Source organism: Neophocaena asiaeorientalis, unplaced genomic scaffold, assembly GCF_003031525.2.
Source record: "Neophocaena asiaeorientalis asiaeorientalis breed wild unplaced genomic scaffold, Neophocaena_asiaeorientalis_V1.1 scaffold210, whole genome shotgun sequence".
NCBI classification, from domain to species: domain Eukaryota; kingdom Metazoa; phylum Chordata; class Mammalia; order Artiodactyla; family Phocoenidae; genus Neophocaena; species Neophocaena asiaeorientalis.
The window spans coordinates 288,653-309,247 of NW_020172282.1; the positions used below are offsets into that span (position 1 = coordinate 288,653).

At 36.9% G+C, this 20,595-nt stretch overlaps 1 protein-coding gene across 3 annotated transcripts in view; it reads right to left on the reverse strand.

Annotated features, from left to right (window-relative positions):
- The window catches only part of NOL4 (nucleolar protein 4), a 280,542-nt gene that overhangs the window by 172,793 nt on the left and 87,154 nt on the right, over positions 1 to 20,595 (reverse strand). For 2 of the 3 annotated variants that reach the window (XM_024764488.1, XM_024764479.1), the window contains exon 5: positions 2,706 to 2,989. In XM_024764488.1, the coding sequence (XP_024620256.1) occupies positions 2,706 to 2,989 (284 nt within the window). Of the gene's footprint in view, positions 1 to 2,705; positions 2,990 to 7,369; positions 7,389 to 20,595 lie in introns of those variants that run through there. The other variant, XM_024764470.1, reaches the window with a different exon arrangement.

A 20,595-nucleotide genomic window follows, 5' to 3' on the forward strand; every position in this document is an offset into this window, starting at 1 on the left:
GTGCCTTGCATGTAGGAGTTCCTCAAGAAATAGCTGGTGAATAAATTAATTGGTGGCAAATAGTCTACCTTGCATAATGATATTGGGTTTTTCCTCATATACCATGTTATGAAGTCATACCTATCTCGGAATGGACAGTAGTTTCCTAGTGTAGGAGGCCACTCACCCTTCCTGTCTCCATTCCAGGTCCTTCACAGTGTCTAATAAGAGAATCCTTCTGAAAAATGGCAGTCTTACAATTCCTTCAAAGTACAAGACTCACTTCCTGAAGGAAGCCCTCATCATTACTTCAATAGAAATAGTATATTCTTATTCAGAACTCTCCATGTTTTAACACAGGAATAGATATTTGCCTACTTTTTTGCTAAGAAACTTTTCTACGTATATGTGTAATAGGGAAGAACAAATCTGACTCCATACTGGATCTGTTTATTTTACTTTAACCTTCCTGTTCTATTGTTTTTTGCTACAAGTTAAAAATGTTGCCTACAGCCTGAAATATACAGGATAGCCCATTCTCAAGGCTCTGAGAATGTTTAAAGGTATAACACTTCTCCATTCATATAGAGATAAAAAGTTGCAGAACAGAGAATAACATTTATGGCTGGACCTGCCTGGACAGCTACAAGAACAAAGGATTCCCACACCAAGAAGTCTGCACTGACCAACCATACACCCTCCCCTTTTAGTACAAAAGAAGTCTGAATTCTAACTTGGATAACATGGTTCTTTGGGACACTAATCCACCATCTTCTTGGTCTGCTGGCTTTCTGAACAAAGTCGCTATTCCTTACCCCAATACCTCAACTTATTGGACAGTCGTGCGGTAAGCAGTACGAGATTGCACTTGGTAACGTATGTACTCTCTTTACCGTGACTGTATTAAGAGCCATATGAATAAAGACTCTTCTGTCTTTGAGTTGTCTCTATTATCTACCCATCGCTGTAAGTGTGACAGGTATTTAATATATCCTTTTTGAAAAAATTCCCTCTGGATTCTGGTCCCAACATGCTGCCACAACTATTCTTACAAATTCAATTATATTCTATTTCATCTGATTTGATTTCTTAGCAGTGTCTATCAAAGCTGACCGCTCTCTTTCTTGAAAGATGGACTTTGCTTAGCTTTCCTACACTATGCCCTTCTGATTTGTCTTTTGTCTCTCTGGCTACTTCTCAGTCAGCTATGGAAGCTGTTCTTTAACCGAACCATTAAACCTTCTTCCTCAGAGGTGCCTCCTTCTCCCCCCGGGTCCACTTCCCATCTTACACGTCACAGCTCAATCTGTGCTTTTTATAGCCTCATTTTGAAAGAGGCAGGAAAGTAACTTCATTCCATCTAATGTATGGAAGAATGTGTTTTAATGAGCATAGTTCCTATGGTAATATTGAACAGTGGGGGAAAGAAGAGAAGAGCAAACCACTGGATGATTTTAGAAAAAAATTTCTGCAGATATATAGCATTAAAAGGACATTTTGTGATTAAGTTTTATAAAGACAGGGTTATGTGGAGGGCAGGGAAACTTAAGGGTTGTTTTGTTGTGTAAAATGTTGTCAACTTAAGGTGTTGTTTTGTTCCGTAACATGGTGATTCAGATCATGGTAGTGAATATAAAATCACCTGTGTTTGTATGATCTGGCTTTAAACCACCAAAGAGAGTACTGTGCATTTACCACTGCAAAAGTTGTAACAGCCTTCCTCAGGCAGAAGTGTTTAAGAGTCTGATAACGTCCAGTAACTTACTTAAAAGAGGATAAAACAACACACCGTCAGGCAAGCAATCGGATTTAAATAGAGCCAATTTAGAAAGCATAGTGCTTTAGTAAATTCAGAAATTAATCCAGATTAAGACATTTTGCTTTCAGGATCTATTTCAAAAGACCAATTCTACAGCTCTAACTTAGAAGTGCGAGCAGTGGAGGGAGTCAAAATGTATACGCTATAAAAATCCTCATGCGTTCAAAAGCATACCTTCAAAAATTTTAGAGCAAAGTCATCAGCATGAATTATTTCAAAATGATAGAAATATGGCTTATTTTTGTAAAGAATAAATCCATTGGGAATGGGGAAGATTGTAATTTATTCTGATATAAAGAATCCAGAAATTTAGATAATATATCTGAAACACATTTCTGTCTTTTGTATAACACAGTTTATGTTAAATTGTTTGTTCAAGGAGTTATTTAATCTATATGTTTCATCCAGAAAACGGACACATTTCTCCTATGCACATGAAGTAAGTTACTGACTGAAGTCCACAGGTCTCTAAAGCAAACTTAAGAATTTAATTGAAATTTTATTGCCACATACGCCTATCCAATCAAGGAGAAACTAGTGATTTTTTATAGCTCAGAATTGTGTTCTGAGAGCTAAACTTTCACATCTGAGTTCAACAAACTCCCAAAGACAAGATGCATAAGATTATATAAGTGAGACACATTAAATCAAGTGATTCCATATATAAAAACCCACCACTTTGCCTAAGAGAGGATGCATTTTGTTCACTGTTATTCCTGAAATTTATTCTGTTTATATACCATGAACACACAGTATCTACGATTATAAATTTCTTGGTAACCCATTGTTGGAATTTGTTTAAAATATTTTTAGTGACGATAATCTTTATCTCTTGTATAAATAAGTATTTCTTTGTGACCTTCATGACCAACTTAAAAGTTCTTTGAAAATCGTAACATGACCTTACCTTGCTTCCATTTTCTCTCGCTTCTTGTTCCATCTTGAGGTCAGAAATTAGCAGATTCTTATATTTGTTTTTTCCATTACCGCTGTGGTCATCTATTCTGTATTCTGAAGTCAGCTGTGCTGAGAGGGGACTGTCACTCAGGTTCAGTGGCTGCTCGTCCGGCTCCAGCCCAGTTTTGCCATCACCGTTAGAGTCGCCCATCTCCCTGCAGTGTGTTCCCCCTGAAGCAATTGAACTATGCCCCAGAGTCTCATTGCCATTAAAGCTCTCGGCAGCAGAATCATCTGTTGGAAAGAAAAATTTATATTTTGATTTTACTGATATGCTAATCAGTTTCTACTTCAACTAGCATTTTTTTTTTTTGGTACAAGAGATAAAAGGAAAATTTATAATGATAACAGGATAAATGTATGAAGAGGTATAAAAATATTCATAAACAATACCCCTAAAAATTTGCTATGATTTTGATTGGGATTGAGAACTTACAGCTTGACAATATTGAATCTTCCTAGTCATGAACATGGAAGATGTCTCTATTTACTTAGTTCTTCTTTGATTTTGTTCATCAGAGTTTTGTAGTGTTGCTCATATATATCTCATACATATTTTGTTAAATTTATACCTAAATATTTCATTTTGGCATGCTAATGTAAATGATGCTGTGGGGTTTTTTTTGTTTTTTGTTTTAAACCTCTTTATTGGAGAAGGTGTTCACAAAGCACTGAGCTGATCTCCCTGTGCTATGTGGCTGCTCCCCACTAGCTATCTATTTTACGTTTGGTAGTGTGTATATGTCCATGCCACTCTCTCACGTTGTCCCAGCTTACCCTTCCCCCTCCCCATATCCTCAAGTCCATTCTCTAGAGAATAGACTCAACTAGCATTTATTGAGCTCCAATTGTGTGCTTGGCATTGTGCTACCTAACTTTACATATAATGTGTAGTTTATCCTTAGCAATAAACTTGTGAAGTAGCCATTATTATTTTTAATCTAGTAGGCAAATTTAGGCACAAGAAGTGAAGTAAAATAATTAGAAGATAAAATAATAAGATGAAACAAAGAAAACAGTTCAATCTCAAATGCAATCTCAGAGAAAAGTAAATTAAAAAAAAAAAAAGCGAGAACAAGATATTTGCCAATTATCTTGCAAGTAGTTTTTGTTTTTCCAGGGAGAACAACCAGATTTGGTGAAAATTCTCTGATGAAAGCATCTTCCACCTTGCTAGTGCGGTATATATTGGTACAAGCTATGGGTGTTTAATATGCATCTGAAACATTAAAAGTGCTCAGAAACTTTGCTCCAGGCATTATGAAGACTATTAAACCTAAGGAGTTTAATCATTGCATGCATCTCTGCTCTGCAGGTAAAAAGACAGTTAAATCAGTGTTGTTTATAATACAAGATTTAGAAATGATATAACTTATCAAAACTAAAAATTTGGCTTAACATATGTTGGAACGTTTAGATTATGGAATTAATCAATATTCTATTTTAAATACACAAGAAAATGTGAGTCATGAGGCACTGACTGGAAAAAACTAGCTACAGAAAGGTGTGGTCAATATGATCCCGATTTCGTAAAAAGGAAACACATAAACACAAGAACAAAAAGACTGAAAAGGGCTTCCCTGGTGGCGCAGTGGTTGAGAGTCTGCCTGCTGATGCAGGGGACACGGGTTCGCGCCCCGGTCCGCGAAGATCCCACATGCCGTGGAGCGGCTGGGCCCGTGAGCCATGGCCGCTGAGCCTGCGCGTCCGGAGCCTGTGCTCCGCAAGGGGAGAGAAGACTGAAAAGTTGTAGTCCGAAACGTTAATACTGATGTTCTCTTAACAGTGTGGCACTGAATTTTCTAATATTCTCTATTATCTACTCTATGTATAATTTATAATGTATTATAAAATGTAACATTTATAATATATAATTAAATGTATATATAATTTTTCTATAACAGAAATGGAAAAACTGTAGAAAAAAGGGAAAAAGGAGAAGCAGAATTAGGAAAACTTTTCTGGCTTTAAAATACGTAATAAGCTTGTTTAGAAGAAAATATATCAATAACAATGTACTCAGAGTGAGAAATAAAATTTACGTAAAAAATAAAATTCTGTTTCTCTTAATTTCCTCTTTACATTTATGATAGGAATTTACTGTTAATTTTAAAGGATTATGATGGACAAAAGTATTAAACTGTTTCCTTTAGGGCAGGGCTATTGATGAAACCATGTAAATTTCAGTGAGCAAAAGTAGTAATATTCAGTGATTTTTTGTGACTTTTTTGTTTGATTTCTGCTATTCTCAAATATGCTTTCCTTTTGTAAGGTGTAATGAAATATTTGATGCCTTCTAATCAATTAAATTCACAGAAATAATGTTTACCTTCTGAAGGAGTAGTACAGCTCACTTCTTCATTCATTTATTCAACAAACATTTACTGAGTGCCTATTTTTGGCCAAAAGGGGGTTAAATATTTGGCCAATAGAGACCCCTGCAGCTTCAATGAGTCAATGAGTTCACAGATAATTTAAAGAGACAGAAAAATAAACATTCAACTAAACTACAGAGTAAAAAAGGAACAAGGAATCCAGAACAAGGGATAAAGGCATCAGAGAAGGTTTCTATAGAAGGTGGCTGAATTCCAAAGCTTTAACCAGGTGAAGAGTTGGGGAAGAGCATTCCCCACCTAGACATCGGCAGGTGCAAAGTCACAGAGGCAAGAATATGCAGGGCACGTGAGGAATAAGAGTAGAGAGCTGAGTGCAAAAGAGAGACAGAAGAAAGGAAAACCTAAAAAGGGAGGAAGATAAGTGTTTTGTGTATCAGAGAGCTTGGATTTTACCTTGAGTGTCAACAGAAGTAATTTTAATTTACTGTGGGAAGTGATGTGAAAAAAATATGCTTTAAAGAGATGACTCTGTCTTGGATGAGAATAGTATGAAGGTGACAAAATGGAAGTTGGGGAGACCAGTGAGGAGATGTAGAAGCCGTCTAAGTCAGCATTGCTGAAAGCTCAAACTAAAACAGCAGCAGTGCAGAATAAGAGTGGATGACTAAAAAAAAATCTTAAGAATGGAAAAGAAATCAAAAACAAATTTATGGTTACCAAAGGGGAAACGTAGGGAGGAGGGATAAGTCAGGAGATTGGGATTAACATACACACTCTACTATATATAAAATAGGTAACCAACAAGGACCTACTGTACAGCACAGGGAACTCTACTCAATATTCTGTAATAACCTAAAGGGAAAAGAATCTGAAAAAAATGAATATATGTATATGTATAACTGAAACACTTTGCTGTACACCTGAAACTAACACAACCTTGTAAATCAACTATACTCCAATAAAAATGAAAAAAAAAAAGAACAGTTAAGATTGGTAATAGATAGATAAGGGTCCAGAACAAAGCCCAGGTTCCTTGCTCTAGTGAAAAAAATGAAAACAAAGGGCATTCAGTGTAATTATCAGCAAAATAGTATTTTTAAACAATTTTCAGAACCTATTTTGTGAGAAAATTAAAACGTGTTCACAGCGCAAGATTCTACTTTTAAATTACTCTGTTTATGTACCCGTTCAAGAAAAGACCTCATTTGGAGAGAAGACAAGAGAACTTAGGAAACTGGCCATAAGAAATATGACGTAGCAGTTTCCATGGCTATTAATTTGAGAAACTGATAACATTCTTTTAACAAGGAAATATCAAGGTTTGAAAAACAAAATTAGGGGAATAACGTATAAGTAATTTGGAATTTTATGGACGTTCTTTTATGCTAAGTCATATGGTTATGCTAAAGTATGAAAGGTCATTTCTGATTATTTCTTTCCAAGAAAATCCAAAGAAGAGCATAATGGACACATTCAAGTCCAATTATTTAATTCATGAAGAAAACTGTGATTTAACATTTGTGAACTAGAATCCTTTAAAAAATAATAAAAGTTTCATGTAAGAAAAGTTTATCAATATGTTAAAAAATATAACGCTAAAGATACATTTAAAAACTAAATCTACATTAGCATGAAACAAATCCAATGTCAATTATAGTTAAAAATTAAACAAGCTATATCTGTTTCTTTAATCTGATATCATCATACATATTAGTAAATAGTATACCATTTGTTCATTTTTCAGGTAAGAGAAACATCATTTATCAGGAGAGTCTTTAATAAAAGTCATGTATTTATAATTTTTGTATAAAGAATAAACAATAAAGGAGAAAATATTTTTAGACGGAGTGGTTCACTCCAGATGTTACCAAGGTAACTAAATTCAACAGCTTTACATATTTCATTCCTGAGTAAATCAGTACGTTTCATGAAGAACAAATTAATTATTCACTCATTTGAAACAAATACATATCCACATATTTTATCTTGTAAATGGTAAAAGAACTGATAATCTCACGTGCCACTGTTTCATAAATCAAAATTTAAAACAAAGTTTTTGATGTCTGTATTAGAAAAATTTAATATAAAGAGGTGAGCAGACATTGAGGATACTGTAATGATTTTTTATTGTCTAGCTTCGTAAAACCACATTAATGGCTTTTATTCTCTCTTCCTTAAAGATACTTTTTCAGAATTATAAACCACAAATCTAAGACTCCTGTTTATCATAACAATTCACATCAGTTTACTGCTTTACATGGGAAATCTGCTTCCTTACCCAACAGAGTTTGCTCCATCCTGCGTGGCTGCTGGCATATGGGTACCGGGCTGCTACACATGTAGTGTTTAGATCTGCAGATATGACCTTTAGGTTCACAGGCCCTGATCGATGGTGTTTCTCTCAAATTTCAGCCTGGGTACCATAGAATTGGAACCAAAAACTCTGTACTTGAGTCCCAAGGAAAAACAGCACCTGGAGCTTTGGAAATTAAGGTGCCCAGCGTACCTAGCAACAGAGGAGAATGTGAAATATGATGACAGGTAGTGTGGAATCTAGTGACATCAGGAGGGCAGTTGAATATTTGGGTTGTGTTTGTGCTGAGGTTAGTTTTGATGGGATGAATTTGGTGTTGCCAAGGGGGCTGTCCAAGTGAGCTTGGCTCTTGTCTATCACACTAACCATGAGTGGCAGCATATTTGTTTACTTCTTTCTCCTTCCCTACTCCCCATTCCCTCCACCAATTAGTACAGACCCTAGAAATACCATTTGTTTAAATTATTTCTAACATCCCCACCAGCATTTTGTGTGAAGTAGTTTCATCAGCACCAGAGTCAATGGTTAGTCCTCCTTAAATAAAAAGAATTAACCTATAACAGTGTGTGGTGTATGTATATTTAAGTATATCTATTAATATACATAATATGTATATCCATCTTTCTCTCTATATATATACATACATATATCTATTTTCTCTATATATGTAGACATGTATATGTATATCTCTATTTCTGTATATAAATATATGTGATATATATTTGAAATCTCCCAAAGCACCTGACCTACTTTTGTACTCACTTTCAGTAGCTCTTCATTATGGCCTTGGGAAAAATGAATAGGAAAAATATATATATCATCTTCGTTTTAAGATTAATACTTGGAAATTTAATCCTAAAATGCAGGTCAGATGCTTATAAGGTCCAAAAAACTATTTATTGTTTGCCCCAAAATGCAACATAGTCTCCCATCTCTAGTCCTTTGACTACATTTTGAAGTCAAAACATTCAGACTAAGGAGAAGTTTACTGATGCAGATAAAGTCATACGTGTGTTACATATGCATGCATGACTACTGCTGAAAGGTTATAGGACATTGATTTTAAAATGATCAAACCAATACTGAGAGTAAGAAAGTAACAAGGAGATTCAGTTTTCCAGTAAATTAATTATACGGAAGGGTGTTATCTTTGTTTGGGAGCTCTTAATTCAGCCCTTGCCATTGGAAGAATGGGCTCTAATTAAAGGAGCAGGATAGTGATGGCACTGAGATAAGCTACGGGTTCCAAAGCATATAACTTAAGCTCAGCACAATAATTAAATAAGACTAATTCTGATCTACCAATGAGGAAATAATGTATATTCTTTATATTACTTCCTTTACAAATTTTAACCAAATACCTATTACGTGCTAGACACTCTTCTTGAGATTGTGAGTTCATAGAGACTCCACATGGAATTTGTTCTTAGACTATAACAAAAGAATTACAATGCAAGGCAGAAAACAGTATCTATCCTACATGAGTTTCATATAAGGCACAATGAATAAACTAGGTTCTTAGGAGAAAGAAAAGTTGCCTATACATCGCTGGGGATGAGGAAGATATCAGAGAAGGCAGGTTACAAGAGGTGCAATTTGAAAGAGGTGAGATATATGATGGTGATGGTGGAGGTTATTCTACTTCAGAGAGTATAAAAGAAAAAGAAACACAGGCAGGAAAGAGCTGGAAGAGGACAGGGAATTGAGTGTATTCTACAATTCTACATACTAAGACAGGAAACTGTATATTTCAGTAAAGTTGTGGACCTTTTACTCTATATTCCTTTTTCTGGATCCCATAAAATCATTAACGGTTCGTTCTCCCAGGGTAGGTACTTGGAGAAGCCTACTGACTATGTGAGGCTAGTCTATTAAAGTCTATCTCTGTTCCCACCTCAGAGCCACTGTCAACTGACTGATAACAAAGCATTCTCCCAGTTCTGAGAGGACCTATTTTTTGAAACGGCCATTAATGTAATAACTTATGAATGGTTTCTTAATTGTCTAAATAAGTTATAAACTACTATTTTCATGCTTACCATTAGCTTGTTTAGGGTTTCAAAGAACTAGACATTTTATAGAAAATGATAGGCGTTAACATTTTTAATAATTACAATGTAATTTGAAAATATCTCTTATTTTGCTGATGAAGTCGCAGTTACTGTGAATACTGTGTTTTACTGACTACATTTATAATACAATAAAATGTTAACTTTCAGTTAGAGGTAAGTGAAAATTATATAGGTATGGATGTATATGTATACATATATACATGTGTGTATATATAGAGTGCTTTATACAAAGTTGATGTCATTTATATAAATTTGATAATAAGACAAATGATGTCATACATAGCAAAATGAACTAATGCAGCTGAATAAGACATTCATATAGTATTATCAACTCACTCAAGAAGTTATTTACTGCTATAACTTAAAACCAAAACAATTGGTACCGTGGGTCTTTTATGTTCTGTCTCATACAACAAGCAGTATATATGATGATAAAATATCATTAAATTTAAAGTAAATCTAAGACAATTATAATCTAGAAGTTCAATGTTTTCCATGAAAACTGACAGCTAACCACTGGAGAGAAATGCTCAAGAAAACACATTAAATGGGCAATAGAGGGGCTTCCCTGGTGGCTCAGTGGTTGAGAGTCCGCCTGCCGATGCAGGGGACACGGGTTCGTGCCCCGGTCTGGGAAGATCCCACGTGCCGCGGAGCGGCTGGGCCTGTGAGCCATGGCCGCTGAGCCTGCGCGTCCGGAGCCTGTGTGTGCTCGGCAACAGGAGAGGCCACAGCAGTGGGAGGCCCGCGTACCGCAAAAATAAATAAATAAATAAATAAGCAATAGAAACAAGAAACAATGTCATGTAGTATTATAATAAAGCCATTCTATTAGAAAGTGATTTGAAAATTTATAAAAGGAGCAGCTCAGGGCTTTACCATGAATTATCTTAAACTGAAAACTAAGTTAAATGAAAAAAAAGGTGACAGATTTGGGCTAAGTGATTCTGAAAAGAAATATTCTAATTAAAGCTAAAATTAATGCAATCCAAAAGGAGTTTCCCCTCATTTGGCATTTAGACAAACAACAACTCAGGAGGGTTTTTTTTTGCCTTGCCAGTAATAAGTCAGGAAATACTTTACCCTGAAAAGCAATGAAAAAAAAAGAAAAAGAAGACCAACTCTAACAAGCTTACTATTTGAAGCAAGTGTCATGGAGCTGGATAGGACTTTGGCTATCTCCAAATTTATCCTTACAGCAAGCACTGTCGGGTCTTTCTACCTCACAGAAGCTCCCCTCTCTGGGAAATGCCCCTGGCTCACAGTGATAAGACATAAGTAGCCATACTTCTATTTTGTCTGTTAAGCTTTTTGGATCCGATTCCTTCACTAACTTGAACAAATCAGCCATTATTCTGCCTAATGCATCCTTCTGAGTTCCTGTCCACCAGGTCACAACAAGCCATTTGCTTTCACTGACTGCCATGTCCCAGGATCATATTAATTCTCCGGTTCTGTACCACAATCTAGTTCACAGGGGACTTTAACTGCCAAACCAAATCCTACTAGAAACCACCACAGTTCTACATATGATGAAACCATACTCAAATTTCTGGGGAGCAAAAATGGTATAACCATGTCTGCCTTGGTAAGACATCATGATAAGGGATGGATGATAACTCTAAAATATAAGGGCCTCCATTCTCGATGAGGGGGAATCTAGTGTTCTAGAGCATAACTATATACTATACACCCACTCCAAAGTGAAGGATATGTTGTTAAAACTTGACTTCTTTACCAATAAGAAGGCGGCACATCACCTAGTAGGTTTCGTCTGGTGTAGATTACAGTGAAAGGGGATTTTCCACTTGACCTTCATGAAGACAAAATGAATCAGGTATCTGTAGCAGACCAGGATTGCATATGGAGCCGGCGGTAATCCCTAACAGGAGAATTTTTGTCAGGACAACCAAGGTTTTAGTGTAAGGCAATGTATTTTTCCTTGAGTGACTTTGCCTTTTGATAAGAGCTCCTAACTCTTTTCCAGTTGGACATCATGAACTGAGCACACTTGGTCCACTAAACATTGTATTTAGGCATGCTCAGTAGTCCTTCCTCATCAGGTAGAAGTGCAATATATAGAAATGAGTCTGTTCAGCCCCAGCGGCGTGTGAGCAGGTTGCTGAAAACTGTCACACAATAGTTGTTTCTTTCATCTCTGCCTAAGTGTCTTAAAAGAAGTTCTTTATAAAATCTGAGAACGAAAAATGTCAGCCTGGTTTCCATAACTCTGTGAAACACTGCAAAGGTACAGTCCTTTCATGGAGAGACCCAAATATAGAAGAAAATCCACTAAATGGGCAAGACTTTGAGCAGTAAATCTAGTTGTATATTCTCCTTAGAACAAAGATAATCTACGGTTATTTTTTACACCATTTCTTTGGCAGCAGCCAAATGGTATAGAGACGTGAAAAAGAACAGTTTGGAGTATTTTTAAAGAGAAGTTGGAGGAAGGATGATATTTGATAGATCTTTCACAATAGGCTAAGGGCTTAAAATGTTCATATCCATGTTAATTTCCAACAAAACCCCACTAGCATAGGAGGTGAACTTCATAATCAAGTGTACAGAGTGACTTTTCCTGTGGACATCAATCATCCTACCTGCCAAACCTAGGTTTGCTCAGGGGATCATGAATTGCGTGGCAATTAAAGTGGGGGTAGAGGATACACATGGGCAGGCACTGGGGGCTTCCATCACCATGTTGATCTGAGTACCCAGTTTGCCAACAAAGTACCCAATCTTAAGATCTTGATAAAGTACAAAAATCTGAGAAGCTTGCTAACTTCTCTGTGGCAGAGCACTTGTATTTGATGCCTTTAATTAGAGGGGATAGTTACTTGTCCTCAGTAGATGGACACTTACTTTTGACTTGGTCCTGTATTTCTTGCCCATTCTTTCTCTAACACAACTATATATGAACCTCAGAATGTTTTATATGCTACCTTTTATCCCCCCACACATTAAATTTAATCAGTGAAATCACATCGCAGTAAAAGAAATGAAGCAACTGGAAGATTTCCCTTGGAGTCATTGCTCTTTTTACCTACTCCATCCCTAACAAATTACAGACCTTAAAAAATAATGGAAAAAGTAATGGAATGAACTATTAAAAACTTTAAAAAATAGCTGTGGTAGAGGACTTTCCTGGTGGTACAGTGGTTAAGACTCCATACTTCCACCACAGGGGACATGGGTTCAATCCCTGGTCAGGGAACTAAGACCCTGCATGCTGTGCATCATGGCCAAAATAAGTAAGTAAATAAATAAATTTTTAAAAAGAAAAGAAAGAAGGCAATAAAAAAGAAAAACATTTAAAAAAACAGCTGTGATGCCCTGAGAGATATTACCTGAGCCTGAGGGGTTGCCTTTCAGGATGTGGTCATGTTCTAAACCAGCTACTGGTACTTGGGGTTACCTCTCTTAGCCACAATATCAGTCTGGAAAACAAGGCTTTCCAGAGATGGAAGTGACACTTCTCACAATTCTTCTCTACACCTGTAGGTTCTGTTGGCCTGTGGGAAGGATACTTCCAAGAAATGAGCTAGACAACTGACCATTTCACACCACGCAGGCCACTATGGGAAGAGATGTATTGTATGTATTGCCTGCCATCATTGATCCTGAGTACCTGGGGAATAAGATGTCCGAAAACCAAAATGGGTTGGAAAGACGGTCCACAAGAACACCTGAAGCATTTCTCATTCTGCTCTGCAGGAAGAAAAATATTGTCAAGGCAATCTTTGCAGGCAGAGACAAATCTCATTTCCTGACATGACGCCCCACCTGGCAAATACCCTGAGTCGTTTAATTGCTAGTGAAAGAAAAGAAAATACGGAAGGAGTAGTGGAGCTGGTTCATCATAACTACTAGCTATGGCTTTGGAATAAGGCACAGAAATATTGCAACTAATGCAATATTTACCTAGATTTCTTTGTTTGCCGTCAGCTGTCAAGTGTCTGAGGATTAAAAACAGATGCCTCATTTTCTTAAGTTTTATTTCCACTGTTGTATACAGGGGGTAGTAGCGGTACTTAAATATACTAATTAGTCCATTAACTGTATAATTTCAATTATTACGGAACTAAAAGAGGTAAGAATATTATTTGGTGATCTGGCCTCAGAAAGTGGGGCTTCTTAACATCACCTCTGTTTCTCTGTGCAATACCTGGACAGGACTTAGATTTAGTTATATTTGGGGTAAATGAGGCTGTTTGTGGTTTAAGTGAAATAGGTGGTAAGTTTTCAGTAGAATTATCTTTGGATGTATAAGAAAGTTGCATGATGTGTGATGGTGTGATGTGTGTGTGTGTGTGCATTTGTGTGTCTGTGTGTTAGCAGAAAAATGATGCTATGTATTAGGCACCCATAGGGACAGAAACCTAGTTCATACAATCCCCTCCTAATACACAAGTGTAGGCTCCAGGAAGCATGATCACTTGCCACCCTAGAAAAATGTGGAGCTTTGAGACAGAGAAAAAGGGAGTCATTGGAACTAGGTCTTTTTGTGTTAATCTTTAGAAAGAAAGTATAACAATTATGGTCGATGGAGTTCCCATCATTTAAAAAAAATTAGAGCTGCCTTTAGTTCTTGTCTTTCCAGATTATTAGGCAACCAACTCCTTTATGAAATTTTGTGAGAAATTCCAGTGCCCCTTCCATAGATTCCCATTTTTTGTACTGTTTTTGCTTAATTTAGCCAAAGACAATTTTTAACTTGAAAAAAGAAAGCTTAACTAATGCATAATATTTGTTTTACTTCTGAAAAATCTGAGGAACAGAAATGTTAAGTGACTTGACTGGGTTCAGTTAAAAATACAAAGTACATGTTAAAAGGGCTTGAAGTTATGTAATAAAAAATAGTCTTAGAACTAGAGGATGCTAAATTTGAAAAGAGAACACTTTCAGGGGTTATAGCGAGAGATATAATTTAATCCAATATTTGAACATTTTAATGTGTTTTTATTACCTGTCAGAAGATTAAAGATTAGAAGTTATACAGATCAGTTTTTTGTGAAGTATATGAGAAGTCACTCTGACAAAATTATCAAAACATCAAATAAGTTTCTCTCTAGAGGTGTTTAATTATGAAATGTAAGCTATTGGAGGGCAAGTTCTAGTTCTTATTCATTTATCAATCTGTGATTAGCACATGGTAATTATACAATAACTATTTGTTGAATTGGACAATCACAGGAGATCACAACCACCTATCTATTTAGTGTCTGTTTAAATAAACTGTGAGTCTTTTTACTTCTCTTTATATGTTCGTGAACTATTTATTTATTAATAAATATTGTGTTACTGCATTAGACACTGGTAGGAAGAATCTAAAAGTGCCCCTCCCCACAAAATTCCACACCCTAATTCTTAGAACCCATAAATATGATGAGATATTACTCCTGTGATTATGGTATGTCATATGGTACAGAGGATGTTTAATAGGGAGATTACCTGACTGGGCTTGATCAATTACATGAACAGTTAAAAGCACAGAGCTCTCTCCAGTTAGTGGCAGAAAAGGAAGTTAGAGAGATCCAAAGCACAAAAGGTTTCTCACTGTGCCACCGATGGCTTGAAGATGGAGGAGGTCACATAAGAGAATGCAAGCAGTGTTAAGGGGCAGGGCTGACAGCTGACAAGGAAACAGGGACCTCAGTCCTACAACCACAAGGAAGTAACCTCTGCCTACAACTTGAATAAGCTCTGAAGTGGATTCTTTACCAGAGTCTCCTGATAAGAGGTTAGACAGGCTGACACCTTGATTTTAGCCTTTGTGATACCCGGAGCTTAGAACCTAGTTGAACTTGCTTCGACTCTTGACCTACAGAGCTGTTAAGCTTGTGGTAATTTATTACGTGGCAATATAAAATGAATACAGTGAAAAGCATCAAGGAATGTCTATGGTGTATGAAGATAGGCAATACCACTCAAAATTATTCAAGTGTATTTCAATGATTGGTGTGTATCAGTGTTTCTCAAACTTTAATTGCTTCAGAATTTCCTAGGTAGATTGTTAACAATACAGATTCCCTTGGGCACTGAAAACTTCTAACGCAATAAAAATCTGAAGTCTTGGTTTCATTTATCTTGGTCGGGGGTAAGAAGAAATCCTAGAATCTAGAAGCAATTCTCTTACAAGAGTTTTGGGGCCACATGTGAGAAATTAACGTAGATCATCTCCGACAACTAACTGGTTGGATATGCAATTGTGGGAGGTAAGTGTTGATACTAAGAGAACGGAATATGACTGACAGCTCTCAAATCTGAGCTCACTAAGACAGAATCTAAGTATATTTTAATGCCATTTAACAAATCTCTAGGAAATTGTCAGAAAAAGAGGCCAGCCAAATATTCTCTCCCTTGATGAAAACTAATAAATAAGAGCCAGTTCTGGGCCCACTTTTTAAAAGACTCCTTAAAGGATATGATTTTGCCCAAAGAGCTTATTTCAATACATACTGAAGAACTAAAGATGTTATTTTTGGGAAAAAGGATCACTTTGATTACCTTGAGTAACAAACTCCTAGGCAAGAAGGTCTTTACCAAGGTCAAGTGTATGTTTACAAAATCAAGAATCTTTACCCATAGAGCAGAACTGTGTACCAACTATGGGTTCACATGTGCTGAAATCATTGTCAATTTTTGCTTGAATAGTAGGTAAAGAGTATCATTCTAGGAAAAATTGTCAAAATCTTCCAAATTTGTTCTCAGTGTCCCTCATGTTCTTTTTCCCATCTTCATGGCAAATCCACAAGCTATCTGTGTGCACACTGGCTCTCTGTAAGTCACTTTACTGAGAAACAGATTGACAGATTGACTGATTGATTATCCCTTGACTGAAATTCCCCCACAGGAAAATGCTACTTCAGCTAGGCACTTGTAATTTAAACCTTTTATCTCTAATTGTGGAATGAAAGGCTTTTCTCGTGATATTTTCAGCCATTAGCAAGCAGATGAAGAAAAGAAATCCTGCAGTCATCTAGACCTAACTCATCCCCAGGTTTTCAGAGTAACCTGGAGGTGAGTGATTAGAGTACATGATCTGTGATGTTTTCTCCTAACCCTCAAAAAAGTCCCTCTCCCTCCTGCAGTGGGTGAGCCAGGACCACTCAACAAGGAAGCTGAAACTCTCATGCCAACATCCTGAAACGTCAAGAAACTTGAGCCACCAAGCACTTCTTGGACTTAATAAGCAAATCCTACATTAAGAATTCTGAAAGGTTCTCCACACCCTCCTTTCTCTTAGGCACCGGTCATTTGCTGTTTTGTTCTCAGATCCATTCTTCTCCCTTTCTTTGCAAACAATTTCCCAGGTTTCCTTGACTATTGTCTTACGACTTGGTTTAAACAATGGGAGATACTGGCAGAGACAGGAGGGGAGAAAGAGAAAATGCCTGGGTATTCCCCACTCCCCATCCCACACATACACCCTCTCTGATTCAGGAGACCTCTCTGTCTCCAACTCAGGGGGCATCTTCCCCATGTCTCAGCTCCTGCCAGGAAGCGTCTTCCTGCCAGGGAGCATCTTCTGTGTGTCTGTTTCCCAGCAAGTAGCTCTGGCTCTTGGCCTCTAGTAATGCCAACTCCTCCCCAGCTTTTCCACCTCTAGCTCTAGCAGAGGCTTCCTTCTGTTATTAATTCCTGCATTGCATCACACATTGCAAAGAGTGCCTTGTATTAAATTTTTCTAATGAATGACATGGAATGAACAACATTTTCCAGATTGGATCACAACTGATATAATTCGCTTTACTTTGGCCTCAAGACTTCTGTTTTCTAGCACCTGTGATATTCTTATAGTCAATATTTTGTGACTTTTTTCCTTCATAATGCCAATTCATTATCTGATATCCAAAAAGTTTTCCCCGAGCTTTCTTTACTATTTCTACCTCTGGGGTTGAAATCCATCATCATCCATAACAGTGGTATTAATGAACTTATTGGCCATCTTGAAGGATTCAAGGTCACTAAGATTTTTGGTGGCAATTATAAAGCATTATTTTTTAGACGCTTGTCAAAGTATTGGTATCTTTCTAATAAATACTAAATTATTCTGACTTAAACAAAAAGATTCATCTGAGTAATGCCAATTGTTTTGAATCATTAAACATCTTAATTACACAAATCCTTTTGGTAGTCATTTCCTTTACAATATTCAAAACAGATCTGGGCATAAAATAAGATTATCAGTTTTCCTATTTTAAAGATCTTGGTGAAGATAAAGAACTTATGTGCTCAAGTCACCTCGATGGTGACAAACATAGGATTAGAAACTGATTTCCTAATTTCAGACCAAATTTCTATCTAAATTGTACTGCTACATCTCAGCAGGAAACACAAGTCTAGGTATTGAGAAGTGCCTGAAAAAGTAGTGCTACGTGGGGAAAGAAAAGACTTAACTTTCGCTTTAGGAGGCTCTTAGAGACACTACCAAATTGAAAGGTGTCATCTAAGGTTACCCATTTTGCAGTACTTCATAAAATCAGGAATCACAGTGAATAGCCTGCTATCACCTTCCCCTCACTTAACAAAGGCATTCTGCCTAGGCTTCTTGTAATTAGCATAAACTGAACAGCCATGATGTTTTTATAAATGCAGATGACCTTTCAATATCACCATGATTAGCAGAGTACTGGCTGACCAATGACATGATATTTATAACCAAAGACAATTTTATTTGACATTTAGAGCTGAATGATGTCAAATGATATTATTTTAGAAAACTTGCTAAAATTTTGAGTAAGTAGAAAAAAATCAAAGAACTTACAATTATATGAGATCAAAGAAAACCGACATTAACATCAGTATTTAAAGGATACAGAAAATTAAAGTCCTCTTGTTGAAGGAGGACAGTAACACGTTTGTTACTTTTCTATTTAAAAAGTGATTTTCATCTCATCATCACAAGAAAACTGAAATTTGTAACTATGTGCGGTAACGGATATTAACTAGACTTACTGTGGTTAGCATTTCACGACCTATACATCTATCAAATCATTATGCTGTACACCTAAAACTAACATAAGGTTGTATGTCAATTATATCTCAATTTAAAAAAATAAAGGAGTTGCACTCAGACCACAGTTAAGATCTATGCAAAGCACCATGAAGCCAGGGGCCCTGCAGCCACCTCAACAGGGTAAAGCTCTGATACCACTTATATTCCCACCATCACACCCATCACCCCAGATCACCAGAGTCTGGGCAAAGGATAGATGAGGGCCAATGGTCACACTCATTGGAAAGAGTATGAAACCTGGATGACCATGAATGGCTTCATTGCTATGAATGAGTATTCAGTAAGTGTACAACATGTGCATATGCCACCAGGTGCAAGGTTGAATAGTACTGTGAGTAAATACAAAAGAAATGGGGAGAAGGGGAGAAAGACCTACCCGCCCAACTCTAAAATAAACTCTGCAAAAGTAGCAAACGCTGTGGTTGCAACGTAGAGAGTAAACTATAAGTCAGGGATATTTATAAATAATAAAATGTTCAACTTTAATAACAGCAAGATCCTAGAGTGTTCACCATCAGTCCATAAAGCCTTCAGACATTTGTCACCACCCAGGGATAAAATGGTGAGATATTTTCAACAACATAGTACTTGCTTTGGTTGTATTAACTGCAGGAACTTAACAAAGAGCAAAGACAGAGGGGTTGTTTCCACATTGTACATTTCTACTTTACACTCAAAGTACTGAGTACACTCGGTATACCTGAGTCAGTTTAAAGCTTTAATTTTGTTAATCCTGAATTAAATAACCAAAGGTTAGTCTTAGCACCGATTTTGGGAAAAAGGAGGATCATAGTTCAAGGAAACCGTGAAAGCCCTCAAAGAACTGACTTTGAAACCAAGCAAACTCTTCCAAGTTGTGGGAGACTGAGGAGCTGACTCTAATTGAGCAGCCTGGGCAAAACCAGGGCGGCCATCCTGCCCTAAGTCCTCCTCTAGAGAAAGGCTCTCCCAGGCCCATCCCTACCAACGACCATGTAACAATGTTTGAAACAAGGTCAACTGGTTTTAAAAAATGGTTGGAGTGTAACAGAGGTCCTGCTCTCTGTCTGGGGTGGAGCCTAATAGGTTCATCTCTCAAACCAAAAGCTGGAACCGGCATTCCAGACCAACTTCCCAGGGAACCAACAACTAGCCAGGGTCTGTTCTTTTTCTCTGCTGAGGTCAATTGCTTTATTTTGGAAGATGATGTCCAGATCAGAAAAAAAAAAAAAAAAAAGGTAATTTTCATAACTGACCTAATTTATACTTTATAGGGACCCAGTGAAGGAAAATTCATAGGCACTGTTTGCCCCATTTTACCAAAGTGAAAATAGTTGAGTCTTGAAAAGATCCTGTGATTCTCTAAAGGTAGCATAGTTAATGAATGACAAAGCTGGTACTTAATGGCAGACGTCACAACCAGCCCTTGGAAACCACTATGCTCTATTAGCTCTCAAGGAAGGTAGGCTTTAGAGATGGCTTGAGTATGGGGAGAGTAGAATATAAAGAAAGCAAACTAAGGAGGAAGACAAGATAAAGGCAACTTGGAACAAGCTCTACAACAGGGAGATAGCCAGTAGGCAGGAGAAGAGGTACTTGGTGAAGGGCACTGAGGCCAGGAATCATGGGATTAGGAAGAAATACCCTGGGAGGTGTCAGGAACCTGGTGAAATAAAGTGATCAAGCGATCGTCATTAGGGTTCGTGTAGGGGGTACTGAAGTTGGAGAAATACCCTCTAAGAACATAACCTCTTCCTCTTGCTCTAATGCCCAAATCTACTAAATCACAAACAATGAAAGGCTAAACATTTTTCTTTGCTGTGTGCCCTGAAGCTAGCATTATGATTTCTGTGGAGTGTATATTCAGCAAATGCCTCAAGAATTACATTGATTCCAAACCACATTGATTCTATTTTCTCAATTCTTGCTTTTCCTAGTTCAAAAATTTTATATTATATCATACACTAATTTTTCACACATGTAAGTCATTTTCCCAAATGTTTATGGACCTTGCTTTAACATTCCTTTGCATAAAGTAGTATATATAACAAGTCACCAAGAAGAAATATGATATTTTTTAAAAGTCAATGGAAGAAGAGAAAACATTTGGGGTTTTA